This window comes from Protobothrops mucrosquamatus, unplaced genomic scaffold (genome assembly GCF_001527695.2).
Source record: "Protobothrops mucrosquamatus isolate PMUCROS unplaced genomic scaffold, P.Mucros_1.0 scaffold1115, whole genome shotgun sequence".
In the NCBI taxonomy this organism is placed as follows: domain Eukaryota; kingdom Metazoa; phylum Chordata; class Lepidosauria; order Squamata; family Viperidae; genus Protobothrops; species Protobothrops mucrosquamatus.
In genome coordinates, this window is record NW_015387334.1 from 41974 (window position 1) to 62728 (window position 20755).

The 20755-nt window shown below is 33.9% G+C and overlaps 1 protein-coding gene across 1 annotated transcript in view; it reads right to left on the reverse strand.

Moving 5' to 3' along the window:
• Positions 1 to 20755, reverse strand: part of FSTL5 (follistatin like 5) — a 340144-nt gene that overhangs the window by 14534 nt on the left and 304855 nt on the right. The window contains 1 exon segment of the mRNA XM_015820299.1: positions 13814 to 13963. Within this exon segment, the coding sequence (XP_015675785.1) occupies positions 13814 to 13963 (150 nt within the window).

The window sequence follows — 20755 nt, forward strand, 5'->3', positions numbered from 1 at the left end:
ATTAAATTTATGCCAAGCAGATATATTAAGAAGCTCAATTATTTATTTATCCTTTTAGTATACTGTAATGCTTCCAAATTTAGGGAAATTTCTTTATTTGTGCAATTAAGATTAAAAAGCTAAACAAATAAAATTCCTGAGTATATGCATTTCGTTTTAACAAAAAATAAATAGAATATTTTTTAATGATTTCATTATGCAATCACATAAATTAATCCTAACCCTAACCCTAATTAATGCAGAATTACACACAATACACACACAAGCATAGAGATATTTTGAATGGTGGTTGAGGGAGCAGATCAACATGGTCACAGAGTGAAAGCATTGTTCGTGATATCATAACTCTTCTATTTTAGTTACTCTTTTATTTAGTTTTAAAATAATTTACTTAGTAATTTAATGTCAATTAGTAATCTTAGTACCCTGGACTGGGATCAGTAATTTTAGAACTTTAGAATTCAGATTAGTTGATATTTTAGTTTCAAATCCAATACTTTGGACACCTGCCAATGGTGGGAGGCAGCAATGGCTACAAGACAGGAACAAAAAAGAATACAAATGGAAAGACCAAAGGGAAGAAGCCTGAGATGTAGAGAATATTTCAAGTATTCTGAATACTGTAAAGGCCAGAACCTTCCAGGCAGCTAAAACTAAAGGATTTGTTCCAGCATTAAAGACACAGCATGTAAGTCCTCATCTCCCCTTTTCTTCTCAGTGTCTGGTAATGAAACCTATGCTCTATTTAATTGAGAAATAGATGATTTCCCTTCCTCCAATGAGACTTCTGAGATAGATATAGGGAAGAACACTTTTAAAACCACTAGTAATTTAAATGTGCATGTGGACTTCATTTCCAAAAATTGCCTTTTAACTGCTAAAATGGTTATTGCAATTTTCCTTTAGCTGCTAGATGCCAATCAGAAAATAGATGAAGGCTATAATAGAAAAGTATATAAGTAAACCTGTTATGGAGTGATCCACCAACTCAGTTGCTCGAGACCTTATTCAAAATCCATATATTGCCCAATATCCCTTTAGGTAAACTACTTTTGTAGTGACTGTTCCAGATTGCAATTAATACTCCTAATGAGGGTAAATGGCACAACAGACAACAGAACTACAGCTCCTATCACAATTTCTTCACTGTAGAATATATCCCAGCAAGCTTACAGAAATCTCATGGTTTCCCAGATGGCATGGATTTGAAAGAATAATATTGACTTTTAGGCATTTTGCATGCCCTTCAATGCTTTTTAAACTTAGCCATTTTCCAAGGGATTTCAAATTATGCCTATATGTGTGTTTCACAATAGCAATGTACACTCTGCTAAATTCTGGGAGGAGAGCCAAGCCTGCGAGGAAGGATGGCATAAGCCCCAGAGTTCATAATATCTGCCAGCAACTATCTGCACAGCAGAGTGCTACACCAAATCCAAGGTCAGGACCAGATAAGCATAGGAGGCATAATACCCTCAATTTAATTAAAGGGAAGATACAGACATCAGTCAATCCTATGGAGGATGAGGAAAACTAGCTCAGTTGTTTGGCACTCTTTCTACAGAAGAACAACAAATAATTATACACAAACCTGAGGCAGTCAAATCACTGCTTCAGTGACTGCTTGCAACTGAGTCCCTCAACACTTTACTGCCCTCTAACTATCCTCCTGTTGAAATGTTGACAATTTCATTGTCTGAGTGCTTAGCACCCTTAAAAAGAAGGTGCTCCAGCTCAAAGTTAATTCAGACAAATGAAGGGAACATCAAATTGATCAATGTAACACATTCCTTCTATAATCTTCCAGATGATCAGCCTAGAGGTGAAAATCTCTAAAACTGGTCTCTAAAGAACAGACTGGTTTCATCCCCACTCATTCCCCCTTTATGGATTCTGATTCTATTTATCCAATGGCTGCCCTGTCTACAACTTGTTATTTCTATGAAAATGTATTGTCAGGGTCCCCAAAGAAATGTATTCTTTTCCATTTCTATGCTTTGCTTGCCTTTGTAACCATTCCTTGGGGCCTGCCATTCTATTGGGAGGGGGGATGCTCTGGGATGCCTTTCACTGTCTTGCTGCTGTGCCCTTCCTCCAGGAGAAGGAATGCATCTCTCTTATCGGGACGGTTGGTGCTTAGAGCTAGAAGGAAATGAAAGTGAGAGAGACCTTGAAGAACGCGCCAATGGAGCCAGTTACCAAAACACTATGCCATCTGTGGATTGACTGGATTTCAAATGGAGGAGTAATAAAATTAATATGTTATCTGCATAGGAATTTTGATGTATGTCTACCTTTTGCCTCTGATCCCCATTCTGGCCTCATTTGTCTGCCCGTTATACTTCTCCTATGGAATTATTCCAGACTCAATACAATATCCACCTAAATGGTAACAAGGGGGTCTGCTCTCTATCTTCTTCCCCAGTCACCAATTTGTTCAACCCAAGTGTTGTTCCTTCTGCACAATTATCCAGACAAAGCAGCTTCAAGAAAACCAGCAAAGTGGCAATTACATCCTGCTACAATCTATTCATCCTCCTTTGGAACACAACTGGATGGACTCTAAAACAAGCAGACCCTGATTTTCTTAGATCTCTGCCACACTTCAATTTTTTTAGGGTACATGGATGTTAAGGGTTTTTTAAATCCCAATTACTTTTTTCCGTTACATCATGCATATTCTAGTCTCAAAGTTGGCAGACCTGAAGGAGTGTTAGTCTTCAGCTTCCAACTTTTGTGTTTAAATTGTAAAACAACTCTTCAGTTTGAGAATGATATATTACCTTTTTTAGTCTGATAATTTTTCCTTATTGCTCATTAATTTATATCTTCTTTTTAGAAGCACATTCACATGTCATCCAAACCTAGAACCTTTTATGGCTTCTATGACTTCTATGGTTCAAAAGAGCACACTAGCAATAACTACATTTTATAGGTCACAGTGGGCAAATTACAATACAGCAGCCATCAAACTGTTTATTGCTAAAACAGTTGCCCAACTATTAAAGATGACAAAACATCTATCAACTAGGAGAATTTTTTGTAGCTTGCATGCTCATGGAGAAATATGGAGAAAAGAAGAAGTTATTATGCCTGATTTTCTTCAACCCAGAAAAAGCTTTTGACAATGTTCTGCATCTCCTCATATGGTATGTAGTACGATGTGCCTGGGCTTCTCACAAAATAATTCCAAGAGCTGAGAACGACGCAGTCCCAGCCTTCTTTGCATTAGGAGGGGTGGTCAACCAGAGAGGCAGCCACTTGCCAGAGAGGATCAGCTGCGAAGTTCCAGCATTGATGACAGGCTACAGATATGGAACCTCCGATATGGAACAGCAGCTGTCTCTGCCTGATCTAAGGAAGTTGAGAGTAGAGTGGAAGGAGACACAGAGAAGGTTGGCGAAGTTGTTTGCAAAGAGACAGCCCTGTTCCTCCTCACCTGAAACACTTGGGATGGGGTGATTTAGCTGGATGCTGGGGGAAGGTGCATTTGTCAGGAACATCTCTTTGCTAGGAGGTGTACCTTTCCGGCTTTAGTGGATGCTGCCTCATGAATATTGGATCATTTTTCTTGGCTCTGAACTTCAGACTTTGTGGACTTTGGATTTGGCTCTCTGACTTCAGACTCTTGGTCTGTGGTTTTTGGAATCCTGGATGTGTACTGTGGACTTGGTATTTGTGGGTATTGTGACTTCCCTCTTTGTCTTGTGGGTCAGCTAGGACCTAATTAAGGGAACCGGGGAATTCGGATTGAGAGAAAACTGAGAGTTAGGGTGGAGCTTTATACCACCATTGGTGGGTTGTTTAGTGCTGTGTTAAGTGTGCAATAAACAGACTCTACTTAACCTCTGCCTTGCCAGCATGACTCAGGTGAGAACAGATGGAAGTTACACCAATAATATAGAAAATGTGGAAAAAACTTCTACAGAACAGTGTTATGGCCATGTTCTATGAGCAGCACCCCACACCATTGCCTGCACCCCTTATACTTTAACATCAATGGTAAATGCCTACATGGAAGAACAAAGCAAAGATGTCAAGACACAATACGGACATGAAAAGTATACAGTTGGATGTGGTTTCTGCATTTGATTGTGTTAAATAGCATTCATTGATTCAAAAGGGGACACTACAACTCTGCAAAAACATAGGATGAGAAAGAAGAAAATACCCAATTATTATTATTGACCCATATACAGCATAAACCTAAAGGATTATGAAACATTCAATTAAATTTCCTTAGGACTTTGTTTTTTACCTCAAAATGAGCCCATAACACAGTCTTTAGGCTTGAAGCTAATATTCTGTTCCAGGCTGGGGCCTTTAATACTTATTCCAATTTCAGAGCTCAGAATGATGTCTGACCCTATGGGTTTGATTCCTCTGCTGTTTTAGAAAACTACCAATCTGATTGGCACATTATTTGTATAGAGTAACTTTGCAGTCTTGCCCTTGCTCTGGAGAAAGCCAAATCAATAGTAAAAGAGAGAATTAGGGATTGATCACTAAAATGATATAACCAGTGCTCTTGAATTCTATCACCAAATGAAATTCCTTATTTGCAGAGTTTGCACTTATGGATTTAGGGAAACAGAAGCTTTTGCCCATGTCTTCATATGATGCCCTTTGAATGATGGCTGAATGATGCTTTGATCTATCCAATAATAAATTTGAGAGTCATACTGATAAATTTTATGTTTATTACTTTCTAAGTATGTTACCTCTATTCTGACATACCATAGCCAGATATCTGACCCAAGTCCAACAACTGTACAAAGTTTTTAATTAAATATGTTGTTTTATTATTTTATTTTATTTTTCTCCCTTATAATGAATTGCTGTATTAAACTATTTCTCTTTTTCTGCTGTAAAGGCTGGACAAAGACTGTAATAAAGATATTTGATTTAATACATATATTCCATTTTAGCTGTTTAATTTTTTCTTTGCTGTTTTGGTCACACTATTATAGAACTGTGAAGCACAGCTTGTTTATCAGTTTGACAAGAAGAGTACCAGCTGGCTAATTAAGTGAATCTAATTTAAAGTAATGATGTAGATCCTCAAGATAATGTGCAAATGGCTGGCAAAGACCACTACAATGTTTAACTAGACTCTTGAGGTGTTACAAAAGCCTCTGCATTCCCTAAAGGAAAAACTGTTTTTCTTCCAGATTCATGGGCCAGTTGTTTACTGCTTTTCTTTTTTAAAACTTTAGTAGATAATAGTTGCAATAGTCTTTTATGTCTGGATAAACTGTACATTAAAGTATCACAATAAAGAATTCAACTAGAAGATTTGATAGTCACTAGAAATGCAATCTAAGTACTTTTAGAAAATATTTTTATTGAATTATATCTACAGATAAAACTAATACAAACTATAAACAAAGAAAAAAGAAAAAAAGGATAGAGAAAAAGTAAAAAGTAAAAAAGCTAAACAAAAAAATAACTTCCCGAAAGTATATGAAACTTGAACAAGACTTTCAGTTTTGACGTCACGGCGATGCAGGCGCAGGAAGACTGGGCTCCGTCTTTTGCATTTGGTTTCGCCCTGCTGGGGGATCCTGGAAAGGTTGAAAGTCACCCCGTAGAGGCAGCAAGCAAGGAAAGGACTCTCATTGATCGTGTGTGTGTGGGGGGTGGCAGCCCTCCCATTTGATCTGAGGAAGCCCTCTAAACCAGCAGGGGAAAGACTGGCTGCATTTGTGTAGCCAGTACTAAGCTCCTGACAACGGAAGTCAACAAGCACTACCAAGCAATTTTACAGCAATGTGGATGAAACTGGGTGAGACCTGATCCTTTCTTTATGATTTTAAGACCTATTCCTGAAAATCTGCCCAAAGCATTCCCCCCAATGAAAGAGGGAAAGGGAATTTCTACCTCATTCCCTCAGAAAAGAAAAGTGGTGAATTAATTACTTGGGAGAAATGGCAAAACCCATAAGACCTATTTGGAAGTATATACATACAGCTTGAAAATTTGGGGACTAAGACCTTTTTTAAAAAAAAAAAAAAGATTTGAAAAGTTTACAATATAAGTTGTGGATCTAAAAATTGAAAAGCGGTGTTGATGACATCTAGTGGTGAATTACGGCACTACAACTTATTTATGCCTAAAAGAAACCTGGCCTGAAGTCCAGAATTAAATAAGACTTTGGCTGGCATTGGAAGCTTTTACTACTGAGAATTTCAGCTGAGAAAAAAGGAACAGGCTTGGGGCTGCTTACCTGGGTGGCAGAGATGATAAATATTCTAAATTTGGCCTGTCTGGATTTTGAACATAAATACTGACTTTCAGAACTGTATTGTGGAATTATTTTCTTGTAGAAGAAACATATGGAACACTTTGGATTATAAATCTTGATTGTTGAACAACCTTCAATGGTTCTTTTCTCCCTGGACAGTCAAAATATACTATGTCCAGAGCATTTCGCTGGTCTACTAATTTAGTCACTTTGTCAAAGAATGAAATAAGATTGGTTTGGCATGATCTGTTTTTAACAAACCCATGCTGGCTACTAGTTATAACTTTATTTGTTTTTAGATGTTTACAGATCTGGTTTTTTATTATTTTTTTCCCAGTATCTTCCCAGTATTGATGTTAGGCTAACTGGTCTGTAGTTTCCTGGGTCTGGATTTTTTTTTTTTTTTTTTTTTTTTTTTTTTTTTTTTTTTTTTTTTTTTTTTTTTTTTTTTTTGAAGATGAGAACCACATCAGCTCTTTTCCAACATCAGCTCTTTTCCAATCCTCTGGTAGTTCCCCAGTGCTCCAAGATTTTTTAAAGATATGGTACAATGTTTCTGAGATAACATCTGCCAGTTCCTTCAGAACTCTGGGATATAATCCATCAGATCCTAGTGATTTATATTCATCAAGATGTTCTCTTACCATTTTCTTGCTTATTTTAATTTTTATTTCTAGTCTGTCTTTTACAGTTATGTTGTTGATAGGTTGCGCTATAGTTTCTTTTTGCATGAAGACTGATGCAAAGAATGAGTTAAACAGCTCTGCTTTCTCTCTACTGCTTGTTACTTCCTTGCCATCTTCTCTCTTTAATGGACTGACTGATTCCTTGCCTTTTTTTTGTTATTTATATGTTGAAAGAAACTTTTTTTATTATCTTTGACTTTTGTTGCAAGTCTTTGTTCATTCTGAACCTTTGCTTTCCTGACTTCATCTTTGCAGATTCGGGCTATCTATTGATATTCTGTCTTAGTCATGTGTCCCTTTTTCCATTTTTTTTGTTTATCAGAGAGCTCTTTGTGCAATTCTGCTGGTTTCTTCTTGGATTTGTTGTTTTTCTTTTTTAGTGGTATTGCACTGGAATGGGTTTTTATGTTTATATTTTTCAGTGTTTCCCATACTTCTTGAGTTGTTTTCTCCTTCAGGATTTTTATCCATATTTTTTTGGTTAGGGTCTCTCTGAGTTTGTTAAAATCAGCTCTTTTAAAGTTTAAGAGACTAGTTGAATTATATTCTATTGCTTGTGTTTGCATTATACTGAATTCCAGTATGACATGTTCACTCTTGCCCAAGGTTCCAGCAACTTCAACTCCCTCTAACACTTCTTCTCTATTAGTAAGAATTAGGTCCAGTTAGGTAGTTTTTCCTTTAGTTCCCTCCTCTAACTTTTGGATGACAAAGTTGTCAGCTAAGTTAGTTAGGAATCTGTTCGATCTCCCACTTGCTGCAGAGTTGAAAAGCTTATATTGTTAGTTTGTGTGTGAGTGTGTGTGTATGTGTGTGTGTGTATGCATCACTCTCTGTGAGTGAGAGAGTGCACATTCACAAAATCAATGTTCTAATCCTTTTATTGTTTATTAAAAATAACAAAATTAAACTTGCATCAAACTTCATTCATCAAAGAAACTCACCCAGTGTAATGAAACTTGCTTTTCGTAATATCCAGAAACATATAACAAGCAATTTCCAAAAATGATTAAGAAAGGAAGTATGTGACTTCTATGTCCATAAAGGCTACAAACATGGCTTTCCCTCAGCTGTCTTACGGTCTCCTCACCAGAAACTTCTGTATGGCATCCTTGTGAGCAATCCTGATCTTGTCCTAGTTCTGGAGAATTCCAAAGCTGGTTCTTCATTCTGCCACAGTCATCAGCTCTGCTCTTATGGAGCCATCTTCAGTTCCTCATTACTTCCACAAAAGTCACAACAAACAATCTCTTATCCCATATCTCACCTCATTCTCTGACATAATACTAATAATTAGTATTATCTTAATATTAAATAGATGTTAGTTCTCATGAATCAGTTGGTCTTAGTTACAATCAGTTCATTATATTCATTTCTATGTCAGTTTAGTAATAATTTTATTTTAAATGGTCCAATGAAAGTTTGTTTATATGTATTTCTGTACATATGTAATCAAACATAGATATTTTAATCCCTTTTATATCATTTTAACAAAGAAATTAAATACTGTGTACACTTTTCCTTCATTTCTTGAAATGCTATATGTAGAAAGCTAAGTTATGCAGATAGAACTGGGAAATGTCCATCACAGAACAGCCACAAAGACATCAGTAAGAAGCAGAACAGAGTCCCTATGTGGCTACTTTCAAAACACAGATAAATATATTCAATATATTCATGTTTCAAATTCTCCAATGAACAAAGCAAAGCATTCTACTACTTTCCACAAGAAAGAGATAATAAAATCAACCAACCCCCCCCCCCAAAAAAAACCACAGGATTAATCTACAAATATACAAAAAAGTAAGTTCTATAGAAATACATATCAACACACAGGCCACCTGATAACAGGTTTATGTTCAAGCTGCCCAAAGTGTATTATATGTTCCTGTGTGTTTTGGAATCAAAGTGTGTACTATAGAGTACTTTTTCCAATATGTATTCTCCTTCCTTTGGAGTTCTAAGTTTGAGCACTATAAGGCTAGATGTGCAGACCTCATCATCTGAACAGTAGTCTTTCAGTGTTATGCTATTCAGAGAGATAACCATGCAGCATATATATTTTCTGCAGTGACATGGCAGGATGGTCATTGATATGAGCAAAGTTCTTTTTTTAAAAGATTGATTGCCATGGTGGAAAATTCTTTGTGCCTTTTTGGAGCTGGGGTAAAGCTGCATCATAAATAACAGAATAGCCTACATCACTTTTTTTCAGCTCTTAGTCATTTTTTTCCTCTGCAGTATTTTCATTTGGGTATGATCTCTCAGTGCAGTTTATATGTTCCATTGGTTTATATGTATGTGACCATTGTTTTTATTTTGATTTAATTGAATTTTATTTTATAATATATTTACCTAAGAATTTGGGAGAAATAATTATAGGGTAACCATGAATTTAATCTGGCATAACAAGTGTAACACTGCATTCTAAAACAACTTTTCTTATGTATTTAGTTATATTTTAACAAAATAACATTGTTTTACTCTCTTCACCATGACATGCATGTTTGGGGGTAATTTTCACTCTCATGGTAATGTGTATACCTACCTGTACTAAGACATGCTAGGTGGGGTGAGAAAATGCATAGTTCTAATCAAACTGCACAAGAGGAAAATCAAAATTCTTATATCAGAACTGCATATTCTGTGATTTAGATTAAAAGAAAAAACACACTCTTGAAAAAGTAAAAGCAATTGGATATTATATCTCGATAAGGGAAGTGCCTATGAGACTAGAAATAATGCTGAACCAATGGTTTCACTCAAACTGCCAAAGAACTACTAAAACCTCAACTATAATATGGCAAAAATAAACTGTTATGTCTTCCATGTCTGGCAACTTTCTGTAGAAATTTCTACAATAGATAAAACTTTTCTAGTTTTCATACAGAAATTAATTTAATGTGACATAATTCTATTTTTCAAAAAAAGAAATCTCTCCAAAAATGGCACATAAAAATGTAGTGTGCCATTCAGGTAGAGAAAGGCTGTGAGCACAGCCAATGTAAACTGCAATAAATGTTATACTGAAATAATGTTGTATATTCTAATACAGATCTTTCTGTACTTCAAATTTCAAAGCCTTTTTTGGCTTGAACGTCACAAACACCAAGTAAAAAATAGAAACAATGCATATTATTTATATCTACATAATATAAATTACATGCACTAGAACTATCTGATTCTTCTATTTTTTTAAAAAAAAATAATTATGTTGCTGAGTGGTATGATATTTCAACTCTATAACTTTTTTATAATAAATTAGAGTAATCAAAATATTAACCTGTCACATTAAAAACCTATTAAAAGTCCCCGTATCTAATTGTGTACACTATTTATGATCTTATAAAGAAAATGTATAAAGAAAATTTTTGAGCACTGGAAAGAGTTAAAGACAAATCTTTCCTGGACATTTTTAATCAAATTGATTTTCTTTTTTTCCCCTTTTCTTCCATTTTTATGAAGAAGACAGCTGCTTATTAAATGTTTTATGCCTATTTATGCAGTGAAAAATACTATTTGAAGAAAAGTTACAGTAACATATTTTAAAATATCCCATTTTTAGATCACTATTTGTGTTTCAATACAAAGTGATAAAATGATTTTTTTTCCCTAGAGCAAAACATTGAAAACATTTTTTCTGGATGGTTTTAATTAGTTTTCTTTTGTCATGGATGAAAACTTCTAAATCTGAAACTTATCTAATTATAGTACTTTTGAAGATTTGTAATTGGTTTCTTTGTTTAATATGTTATATAAATAAATTGTCCATAAATGTATGTATATCATGAACATGCATGAACTGCATTTATTTATCTAAATGCACAAAAATGCAGAACATATATGATGAACTAAGGACCCAAAGGAAAACAACATCAACAGTTCTGAGTTGTTATACTTTATTCTTTATAGTTGTTTATACTTTATTCTGCAAATGCAAATGTATATGTTTTAATCCATTACTGTAATAGTCTAAATTGGTTCTGAGCAGAAAAATATTATGCAGGGTTTTTTTTTTAAAAAAACTAGATTATAATAGGCTGCTTTAGAAATTATGTCAAAGGGAAATGGGCAGAGTGTGATATTCTAATATTTGATTAGCATTAGTGAAATGGCAAAGAATTTGTATGACTGTCCAGTTTTAAATACATTATTATCTCTTGCATAGTCTCTCTGATTTCCCACATTTTTATTAAATCCTAAGGGAATATATTATTAAGGATATTCTACCCTTTTAAATTCTCCCTTGAGCTTAGCTATTGTCAATTCTAAGGAAAAAGTTGCTAATGAGAAATTGCTGGAGAATTTTGTCCTTTACTGGAAGATTTGCCTACACAATTTCTCTGGTCCACAAATCAGTTAGAGAATTTCAAAAGCCTCCAGCAATTTGTTGAGCCCAATTTCTTTTATGCTACTGTCAAAAGCAAAAATAAGTAAATCAGTAGACTTTTGGTGGTGGTGTTTCTTTCCAGTTTCCAATGTTCTCATTCATTCCAATTTCATACCAAAGCTTGCTGTTTTTTAGTGTATGCATTTTTATTAGCAATTACCTAATGTACTGTAGAGTACATTCATAAGAAATGTGACTGACAAAGATATGAAGGATCTGTAGGCAAGGGACTAAAGCATTTTTAAATATCTTAAAATCAAGATAATATTTGGAAACAGATCAGGCAGATTCCTCCCTAATTCACTGAATATAAGAAGGGGGTGAAGGATAAAGAGTATTGTCACACAGTCAGGCTTGCAAGATTCTGTTATTATAACAAATCAGAAAGTAGTTTTAGCCATCTTGTGCAGTTGATTTTCTTATTTGGTCTATCTAGTGGGAAAGACATTACACAATTTTGCAAAGCATTTTCAGGAATACACTTGTATGATTGTTACCACACTATAAGTAAGTAAGTAACTGAGTAGATTTTTCTATAAGACTGAGGCTGCTGCTTTAATGCAGAATGCATTGGAAAAAAAGTGACTTTAAAAACTAAAAGAAAGTAAAAGTTGGAGTGTTGATTGAGAATAAACTTAGATAAATTGAAGTTAATTATTTTCTCCTTAATCCATAATTAATATGCATATCTGTATATATATAAGCTACACTGAATTCAGTAAGATTTACTCCTACAGAAAGATGCCATGGTAATTTAATTTAATGCAAACTGAATTCTATAGCAATGCATCAGTCAGGTCATAATTGTATTTTGACATTTGTATGTTTTCCTAATTTTGTGATGCATTTCACCAACAACAAAAAAATAACATTCACAAAAATGCACATATTCAAAGAAGTAATACAGAAAAGTATTTACATTTGATAACATTTTTCAAAATGTGAAAAATCTATATTTTCACACACACACAAACAGACACACACTCAAAATGAATATCTTACCATAATAATAAAATTAGCTTTAACACTGAAATGGAAATCAAGTTTGCCTGATTTTTAAAAATGAAATTGTTTCATCATTAAAAAATATTCATCTACTCCCACTGACTCCAAGAAAACATAGATTGGTTGCCTTATATAAATATATGTGCTTTGACTCATCATCTCCCCTTGAATTTATAAAAAAGCTTATTTATTATTCTGATACCAGAATCATGTTCCAGTTACATGGATTTGTCAAAGCATATGAGCACAGTTTTTATTATTATTATTATTGTCACAACTGATTTGTACATGTTTGTTTGTTAAGCATGCATAATATCTATTCAATATGCAATGCCTTATCAGGATTTTTTTAAAACTTCCACTAGGGATTAGAAGACTGGAGAGATTAAAAGAATGGAGGTGTCCTAAAATATGTAGTAAGACACAATATATGGCTGATAAACTGCATTAAACTGATTTGGTTATAAAGTAGAGTAATTTAAAAAAAAAACATGTACTTTAGGACTGAGTAAAAATAGACAACCTAATCATACTTGGCATCTGGAATGAAAGGCTGACCTGTAAGTATAATTCCAGATTCCTAACAGGAATGACAAAGGCAAATTTAATGTTCTTTATTTTAAACTCCTGTTCTACCTAATATAAACCAAATCAATAATCAATGAAGACAAATTGTCTTGTCACTCACAATAAATACTTGCAAGCAGTGCTTTTTTTGTAAAAAAAAAAAAAAAAAAAAAGCTGCCGGAACTCACACACGTCATACAACCCACCTTGCCTACCCTATAAGGTTCCATTCCAAAAAGGTGCTGGAACTCCATTCTGGGCATTCTATGACAAAAAAAGCCCTGCTTGCAGGTATTTTACAGGAAGCTATTAACCACTCTTGACAGAAAACAATATCAGCACAATACAATAAATGGATTTAACTCTGAAAAACGTTTTGCATTTCTCAGACCTTATTGGAAGCCTTATAACAAAACAATAGTAAAAGCTTTTTGGATTTCACAATCCAGGTGACCACTGCTTAGCGGACCCCAACCTTTTTCACACCAGGATCTGGTTTTGGGAGGACTATTTCTCCAGGGATTGGAGGGGAAGAAGAGTGTATAACCTAGATCCCTCATATGTGCAGTTTACAATAAAGTTCATGCCACAAATTTAATTGGAGGTATCTCCATTTAAATCTGTAAAATCTCCAAGGTGTAACATAATATAAAAGAACTTTTATATTCCAACTTCCAAATGTTTCAATCTACAGCTCTCAAAAATATTTATACAGTCTGGAAATTCAGAGTCCCAAATACCTAAAAGGCAACAGCTGAGGTAAGCATACGTAAGGTAAGCCCTGAGTTCTTCTTTTGAATATGAGTTGGTACATTATCTGAATAATATTTTGAATGCTACTAGTGCTTTTTGAAAAAAAATGTATTTCTTCAAACATGGGCATTTTAAATTAGTTAATTACTATACAATAAGATATCTTACCTGCACAACTTTTTGAGACTGTACATCGACAATTAGCACTCTGTCCAAAGTCGGCTGAGTTACATATATGAATTTATCCTTGACATTAGCAGCTGATGCCCAGACACATCGCTGGACTTCATCCCCATCAGTTTTTGGACAGACTTCATCCTAGAATTAAAATAAAATTTGGGGTGAGTGGAGAGAAAGGGAAGAATATAGCTAGTTTAGAAAGCAAGCATTTTGAAGGATATATCTAGAGAAAATGAGCTCCTATCTCCTATCTTCAACAAGATAAAATGAAATTGAGCTATTATTTTAATTTTAAATACAACATTATGTTTCACATACCTGCATCAGGATACCCCCTTCTTAAGCAATCTTAAACAATATATCTTAAACAATCTAGCTTTCTTTTGAAATTACTTATAAAATATTTGTTAAATAATATTTCTTTTTAGATGAATAGATTTTAGACATGCTCAGAATATTACCTTATAATTATATATTTTTGCAGGTTACAAGATGTGAAAGATACTGAAAGTATTTGCAGATCAAAACAGGCAAAACTGGAGTATATGAAAAAATGAACTACTAAATTCCAAGAAGTTTCTTATATGCTAGGAATACATCTAATGTTGTACCAACACATTTAATCCTATTTATATTTCACTTTATTAAATAAACAAAGATATGATGTCATAGCTCTAAATAAAAATGTAACAGTTTATAGAACGTTAATAATCTCAGTGCATTAGATTTAAAACAATATTATGTTCAGGGAAATCCCCAGAAATGAATAGGAGTTCCGTTAAATATTATGATTGAATTTATTTTTGACATTAATGAATTTTCTGACATATGACAAAGGTATTCTATGTGGCAGCCTTCAACTAGAAATTAAGCTGGCTTAAGAAATTACTGCCCAGTTTTCAAATTAGGCAGATTCTGGCTGGACCTTCAGTCCCAACAGAGGTTACTGATTAATGAATTTTCTCTGCCTTCTTTTGCAGCCTACTCATGGCAAGAAACCAAATACCGATTTCTGTGAGTGGATCTTTAGGGGAAAATAGTTTCTAAATCTATTGCATGAATAAATAACATTGAGCAATTATAAAATCATAACATTGGAAAGGACTTTGGAAGACTTATAGTTCTAATGCAGGCTGATCCATAAACTGGCTGCTTGCTCAGATTTCACAAGTCTGCAGGCAGACGGGTGGATTCACTACTGTCAAGACAATTTAAAAAGTCAGATTTTTTTTCAGTTCACTGGCTTAAAGGAACAAAAAAACTAATACCCAGTGCTTCACTGTTCAAGCAGCCCAGGATGACACCAGCAACCAGAAGGGAGAGACTGTGCCCACCATAACACATGCTATCTAACTAGAACACATACTTTAACTACCTTAACACCAAGGCAGACAACACAGCATTATGTGTGCTTGCAGAGGTTGAGAAACATTAACCTTGACCCAAACAAGAAAAAATGGTCATAATTAGCCTTTGTGGCAAGCTAAGCATAGGTTCGTGTTGGGGCTGTCCTTGCACCAGGGCAAGCAGGATGAGCTCTAATCCGCATTGTTACAATATTATAAGATGGGAGAATACATATTATCAAATGTATAGTCATGTTTATTGTATTTACACAAGTAATACTGAGAATGCCTTATAGTTCTATATGTCATTCTTGTTAATGTAGTAGCCAAAACCACTTCTTTTAAAGTGAAGGATAATATTGATAGAGTCTTGAGTTGCTATAAATATAAGAATCTTTTTTTAAAAACACCTATTTTTCATTTTCCTAATTGTGTATGATTCTAATTTAATTACTAATATGGAGAGGATGATCCTACATAAGAATTCAGATACCAGTGTTGGATCTGAATACATGTAGGTATGTATGTACATATGTACAGTATGAATGTGCATAATTTATTTGAAGACAAAATATACTTTGGAATTCATAATTTTAGGGAAAAAAGCTTCCTTAAGGTAATAGGCAAATATTCCATGAATATCCCTAAGCATCCTTTTAATTTCCAAATATAAAGTGCTCTATGGATTTACACAGTATATTATATTGATCATTAATAAATATCACATTCCTAACAGCACATTATAAATCAGTTACCAAATATGAGTAGAAATGATTTTAATTCCAATATTCCAACATTACTAAAGAAACTGTTTAATGTTAAATAATGTAATATTTTGCAGCAGTTTTTTTAAAAAGAAAAATCTTTCATGTCTATATCTTTTTTAAAAAGCTTAGAATTGTGGCACATGTGTCTGTATTTCTTTTCATAATATTCTGAGGGACAGATCATCAAAAAATATTTTAGCATACATATGATACTTATTCCTAACATAACTGCTTCTATTTGATGCATCCTAGCAGACTGCTGTAGCAATACTTATGAGGTATCAAAGATTATCACTTCATGTGAAGAAAAAGCAGCAGGCACTGATGAGTTGTTAAGCAACTATCTCATTTCCATTCACAGGAACTTCCTTGGCATAAAAAAGAAGAAAAAACTGATAACTGTCATATGGAATATTTTAAGAGACACATTTATAGTTGATTTAGAATTTTGTAGGCTCCATTTTTGACAGTTTTTTGCTGATGCACTGTGAAGACACAATCTGAATAATCACATGTCAAAATGAAATATAAATAAAATTCCTAATCCCACTTATAAAGGGTCTCTGCGTAAAGAAAAGGCTGCCATGAAATATAAAATCATTTCAAAATAACAGCTATTTGTTAGAAATAATTTGACATTATAGAATATATCCTGTAGATTATCTATCTATCTATCTATCTATCTATCTATCTATCTATCTATCTATCTATCTATCTATCTATCTATCTATCTATCTATCTATCTATCTATCTATCTATCTATCTGTCTGTCTGTCTATCTGTCTATCTATCTATCTATCTATCTATCTGACATTATTTGTATTTATTTATTTTGTTTGATTTCTAAAGCCACCAAACTCAACACTGACTTTGGGTGTCATTCAGACAGATAAAATATCTAAAAATATTTTAAACATCTAAATTGGCAGATCTTGACATGCCAAAGTTTGGGGAAACAAGGTTTTAGAGATTATTTAAAGATTTACAGGGTCAAGAGAGTCAAAACTTCTGAGGGAATGCTATTTCAAAGAGCAGGTGTCAAGACTGAGAATTCCCTTTGGAACAGCATTCCCATTATTTCATATTTCATGTATAACAGCCAGATTCTGGGATCATGCTACTGTCATGGTTCTGACAGATGAAACCCTTCAAAAGAACTTCGAGGCATTGTTTACCTTAAACAATATTTTATTCGAGAAACAAAGTATCAGCACTACATAGTTGAACCCAAAAACTAAATTCCCCTTCCCTGGATACAAAGTAACAAAGTATAATTCCTACCTCCAATAAAGAGTCATAAATCACATTCCCCAATTAGCTTGAAGCACAGGCTTCCTCCCCAGCTCTCCAGCCCGCCAAAACACTATCAGCTCGGGGCCCAATATCCTTGGGTTCCCATGGCTGAGTATTTATTGTTATGACTAGCTGGACTCTCATCTCTATCCCCCCTCTCAGCATCAAGTAATTTTAAAATCATAGAGAAAATGGCTGCATTTTCATCTGTTGTCAAAGCAAGAATATCCAATGTTAGCAGCGTTGACAGCTACAGTGAATCATTGCCCATTTTTATGCATTTCTTCAGCAGCTATGAAAGGGCATGGAATTCTTGAATTCTCCTACTGATCATAATGAATTGATTGAATTAACGTGGAATGAAGCATCTATATAAATCTTTGTGACAGTAAAAATAAAATACATGTGTCTTGTTGACTTGTACACCAAGCACTTTTCATATAGGCAGCAGTGCATCATTTTTCCATATTATCTATACAGAAGCGCATCATTTTTCTATGTACTATTTTTTTGTATATTTATAATCAGTTGACAAACTTTTGCGAACTTGTCATTTACCTTATTCAGAAATATAACCCTGACATCAAGATTTGGGAGGCAGAAATATTATTGGGCAATAACAGAGACTGAAAGCTATATCAAAATAAGAACAACAAAACTTATGCTGTGTGATGAATGTTCTCTGAACCTGATTGGGAAAAAGTGATACGAATTGTAGCCTTTGAACAATGAAGTTCTTCAATATGAAAAATATTTATATATTTTCTTTTTACCATCTACCCATAACAGAAAGTGTTTCAAGAGAATATGAAAGATCAGCTTTAAAAATTTATCACCTTTAAGAAATTTATCCCAAGCAAGATGGCTCTACAGGGATGTCATCAAATACTAGTTTTATACTATTAGTGCATTTTGAAGGAACAGATTGAGGCTGTGAATTATTCCAAAGAGAATGTGGTAGTTGAGTTAGAACTAACTAACAAACAAAATCTAGTTAAAGCTGAAACATCAAACATTTTTAGAGATTAGAATGCCAGCAAATCTTGCAAAAATCACCTTTGTTGTATCAGGGAGAGAACTGTTTTTTTCTCTGATTCTCTTTTTGTAATGTGCTCTGTATATATTTATATATATATATCTTGCTTTCATAGGGCCATGGGCATCTGTAATGGACTATAGGAAGATGAGATGCAAGACAAGAGTCAAATAAAAACAATCTGAGTCGAAAGCAGGAATGCATCACAGGTCTGATCCTCCCTGGTTCTCACAAACATATAAGGAAGAATATACAGGTAGCCCTTGACATACAACAGTTCATTTAGTGACCAAGGTTGCAATGGAATGAAAAAAATGACTTATGACCATTTTTCACACTTACAACCATTGCAGCATCCCCATGGTCACATGATCAAAATTCAGATACTTGGCAACTGACTCATATTTTTGACAGTTATCCCAGGGTCATGTGATCACCTTTTGCAGACCTTCTTATAAGGAAAGTCATAGAACATTCATAGAACATTGAACATAGAAGGGTTGGAAGCGACCTTGGAGGTCTTCTATTCCAACCCCCAGTTTGCGCAGGAGACCTTACACCATTCCAGGCTGATTGTTCAATCTTCTTTTCATAAGCTGGCAATAAAAATGATTTATATTTACAAATATCAACTTTAAGAGAATATTAACTTTTTATCCTATACCGTTCATTTGAGATTGATCAGGTCTGCTCACTCTTGCTTGCAATTAAGTGGATGCTTTCAAAATGATTCTTTAAAATTTAATGTTTAATATTAAATTCAAAGTAATGTTATAAAGAAGTTGATACAAATGATCCAAGTCAATCGGGGTCCAGCAAACACTGGTCCACAATCTCCCGCAAACTGGGATTCTCCATTGTTGCTGCGACTCTCTCTTTATCGTTGATTTGTTTGTTGATGTCTTCCTCAATAGAATAAGCCCCCTCTGATATGTATATTGTCAGCTTGTGCTTCAAAGGTAAACATCACTGAAATTTGATCCTCAATCAGAGTCCGATCAGCATGGCCAGCAAGCAGTGGGCACAGTGGGTGTGAACCGGATGATGATCAGGCTCCCCAAGTCAGTGGGGAAGCCAGATTCATTTAACAACTGTGTTACTAACTTAACAACTTTGTTAAGTTGTTTCTCTTAGCAACAGAAATTTGTTTCTCTTAGCAACAGAAATTTGTTTCTCTTAGCAACAGAAATTTTGGGCCCAGTTGTTGAGTATAATACTCTCTGTATTTAGACTCTGTTACAGTAACAACATGATGAAAATAGTGTTAGTAATCATAATTTTGATTTTATAGTCTGAACTACTTTGAGACTGACAGTACGTATAGGACAAAGAAATTAAATGATGAAATGAGTATTGCAACGCCATGATGTAAATGTTGCCTCTTTTACATATGCATTATGCCTTCACAGGCCAGTGTGTAAGAAACTTGGAGTACACAGTTTGTTATTTAAACTACATAAGGGGGCCTTCAAACAATCTCAAACAATCCTCAGAGGCTGACATTATTGTCTTTTTCCCCCAGCAAAAATCACTGTTTATGTTGGTTTATTCAGGAGAAAAAAAGTGGTAAACCTCCTATCTTTTGTCACATTTTTTTTAAAAAAATCATAGTGATCAAATAATAGGAAAAATGTGATTTTTTTTCCCAATGTTTCTTTCCTTTTTAATTTTAATTATATCACTGCTTCTTGGCACTTCCTTATATTAGTTATATTAGTTTATATTATTTATAAGAAAGAAAGAAAAAAACAAAGGTTCAGCCTCACTCAGGAGTTTAGAATGATTTTACTTTGTTCAAGTCAATCTAAACTAATTCTTTTATTTCAAGAGAGGATTTTTGTATTATAAACCAGTTATATAACTTGTTATACAAACAGATCAGAAAAGGTATAATATTATGTTAATATGTTCAAAGAAGATGCCACAGCTTTTGTGTCCAGAGCATTTGTTGTAATGATGCATCAGATTTATATGTATCCCAAATCCAGAGGCAGATGCAAGTAATTTAAAAATATTTTGCAGGGGCAAAATAGGATTTAGTTTCTGCATTATTCTGGTCCCATCAAACTCTAACACTGATGTATAAACACTTATTTGTTGATTCAGGGTTTTGTTTTGCTCTCTCTCTCTATGATAATCAATTGATAAGAAAGAAATCAGTCTATGGCCCTTTAAAAAAATCAACTTTTTTTCAGACCATTGAATTGTTTCTTCTGTTATACAGTCCCTCCCTAATTGCTTGATTGTACTTGATTTTTGAAGTATATACTATATGAATATTGCTTCTTTGTTCTTACATACAAATCTATTTCTAAAATTTCTATTATCATTGTGTTATATTGCTATTATTATTCTTACAATAGTTATAAAGTAGACCTTGACTTATGACCATAATTGAGCCCAAAATGTATGTTGCTTAAGTGAGACATTTGTTAAGTGAAGTTTGCCCCATTTTAGAACCTTTCTTTTTTTTTTTTTTTTTTTTTTT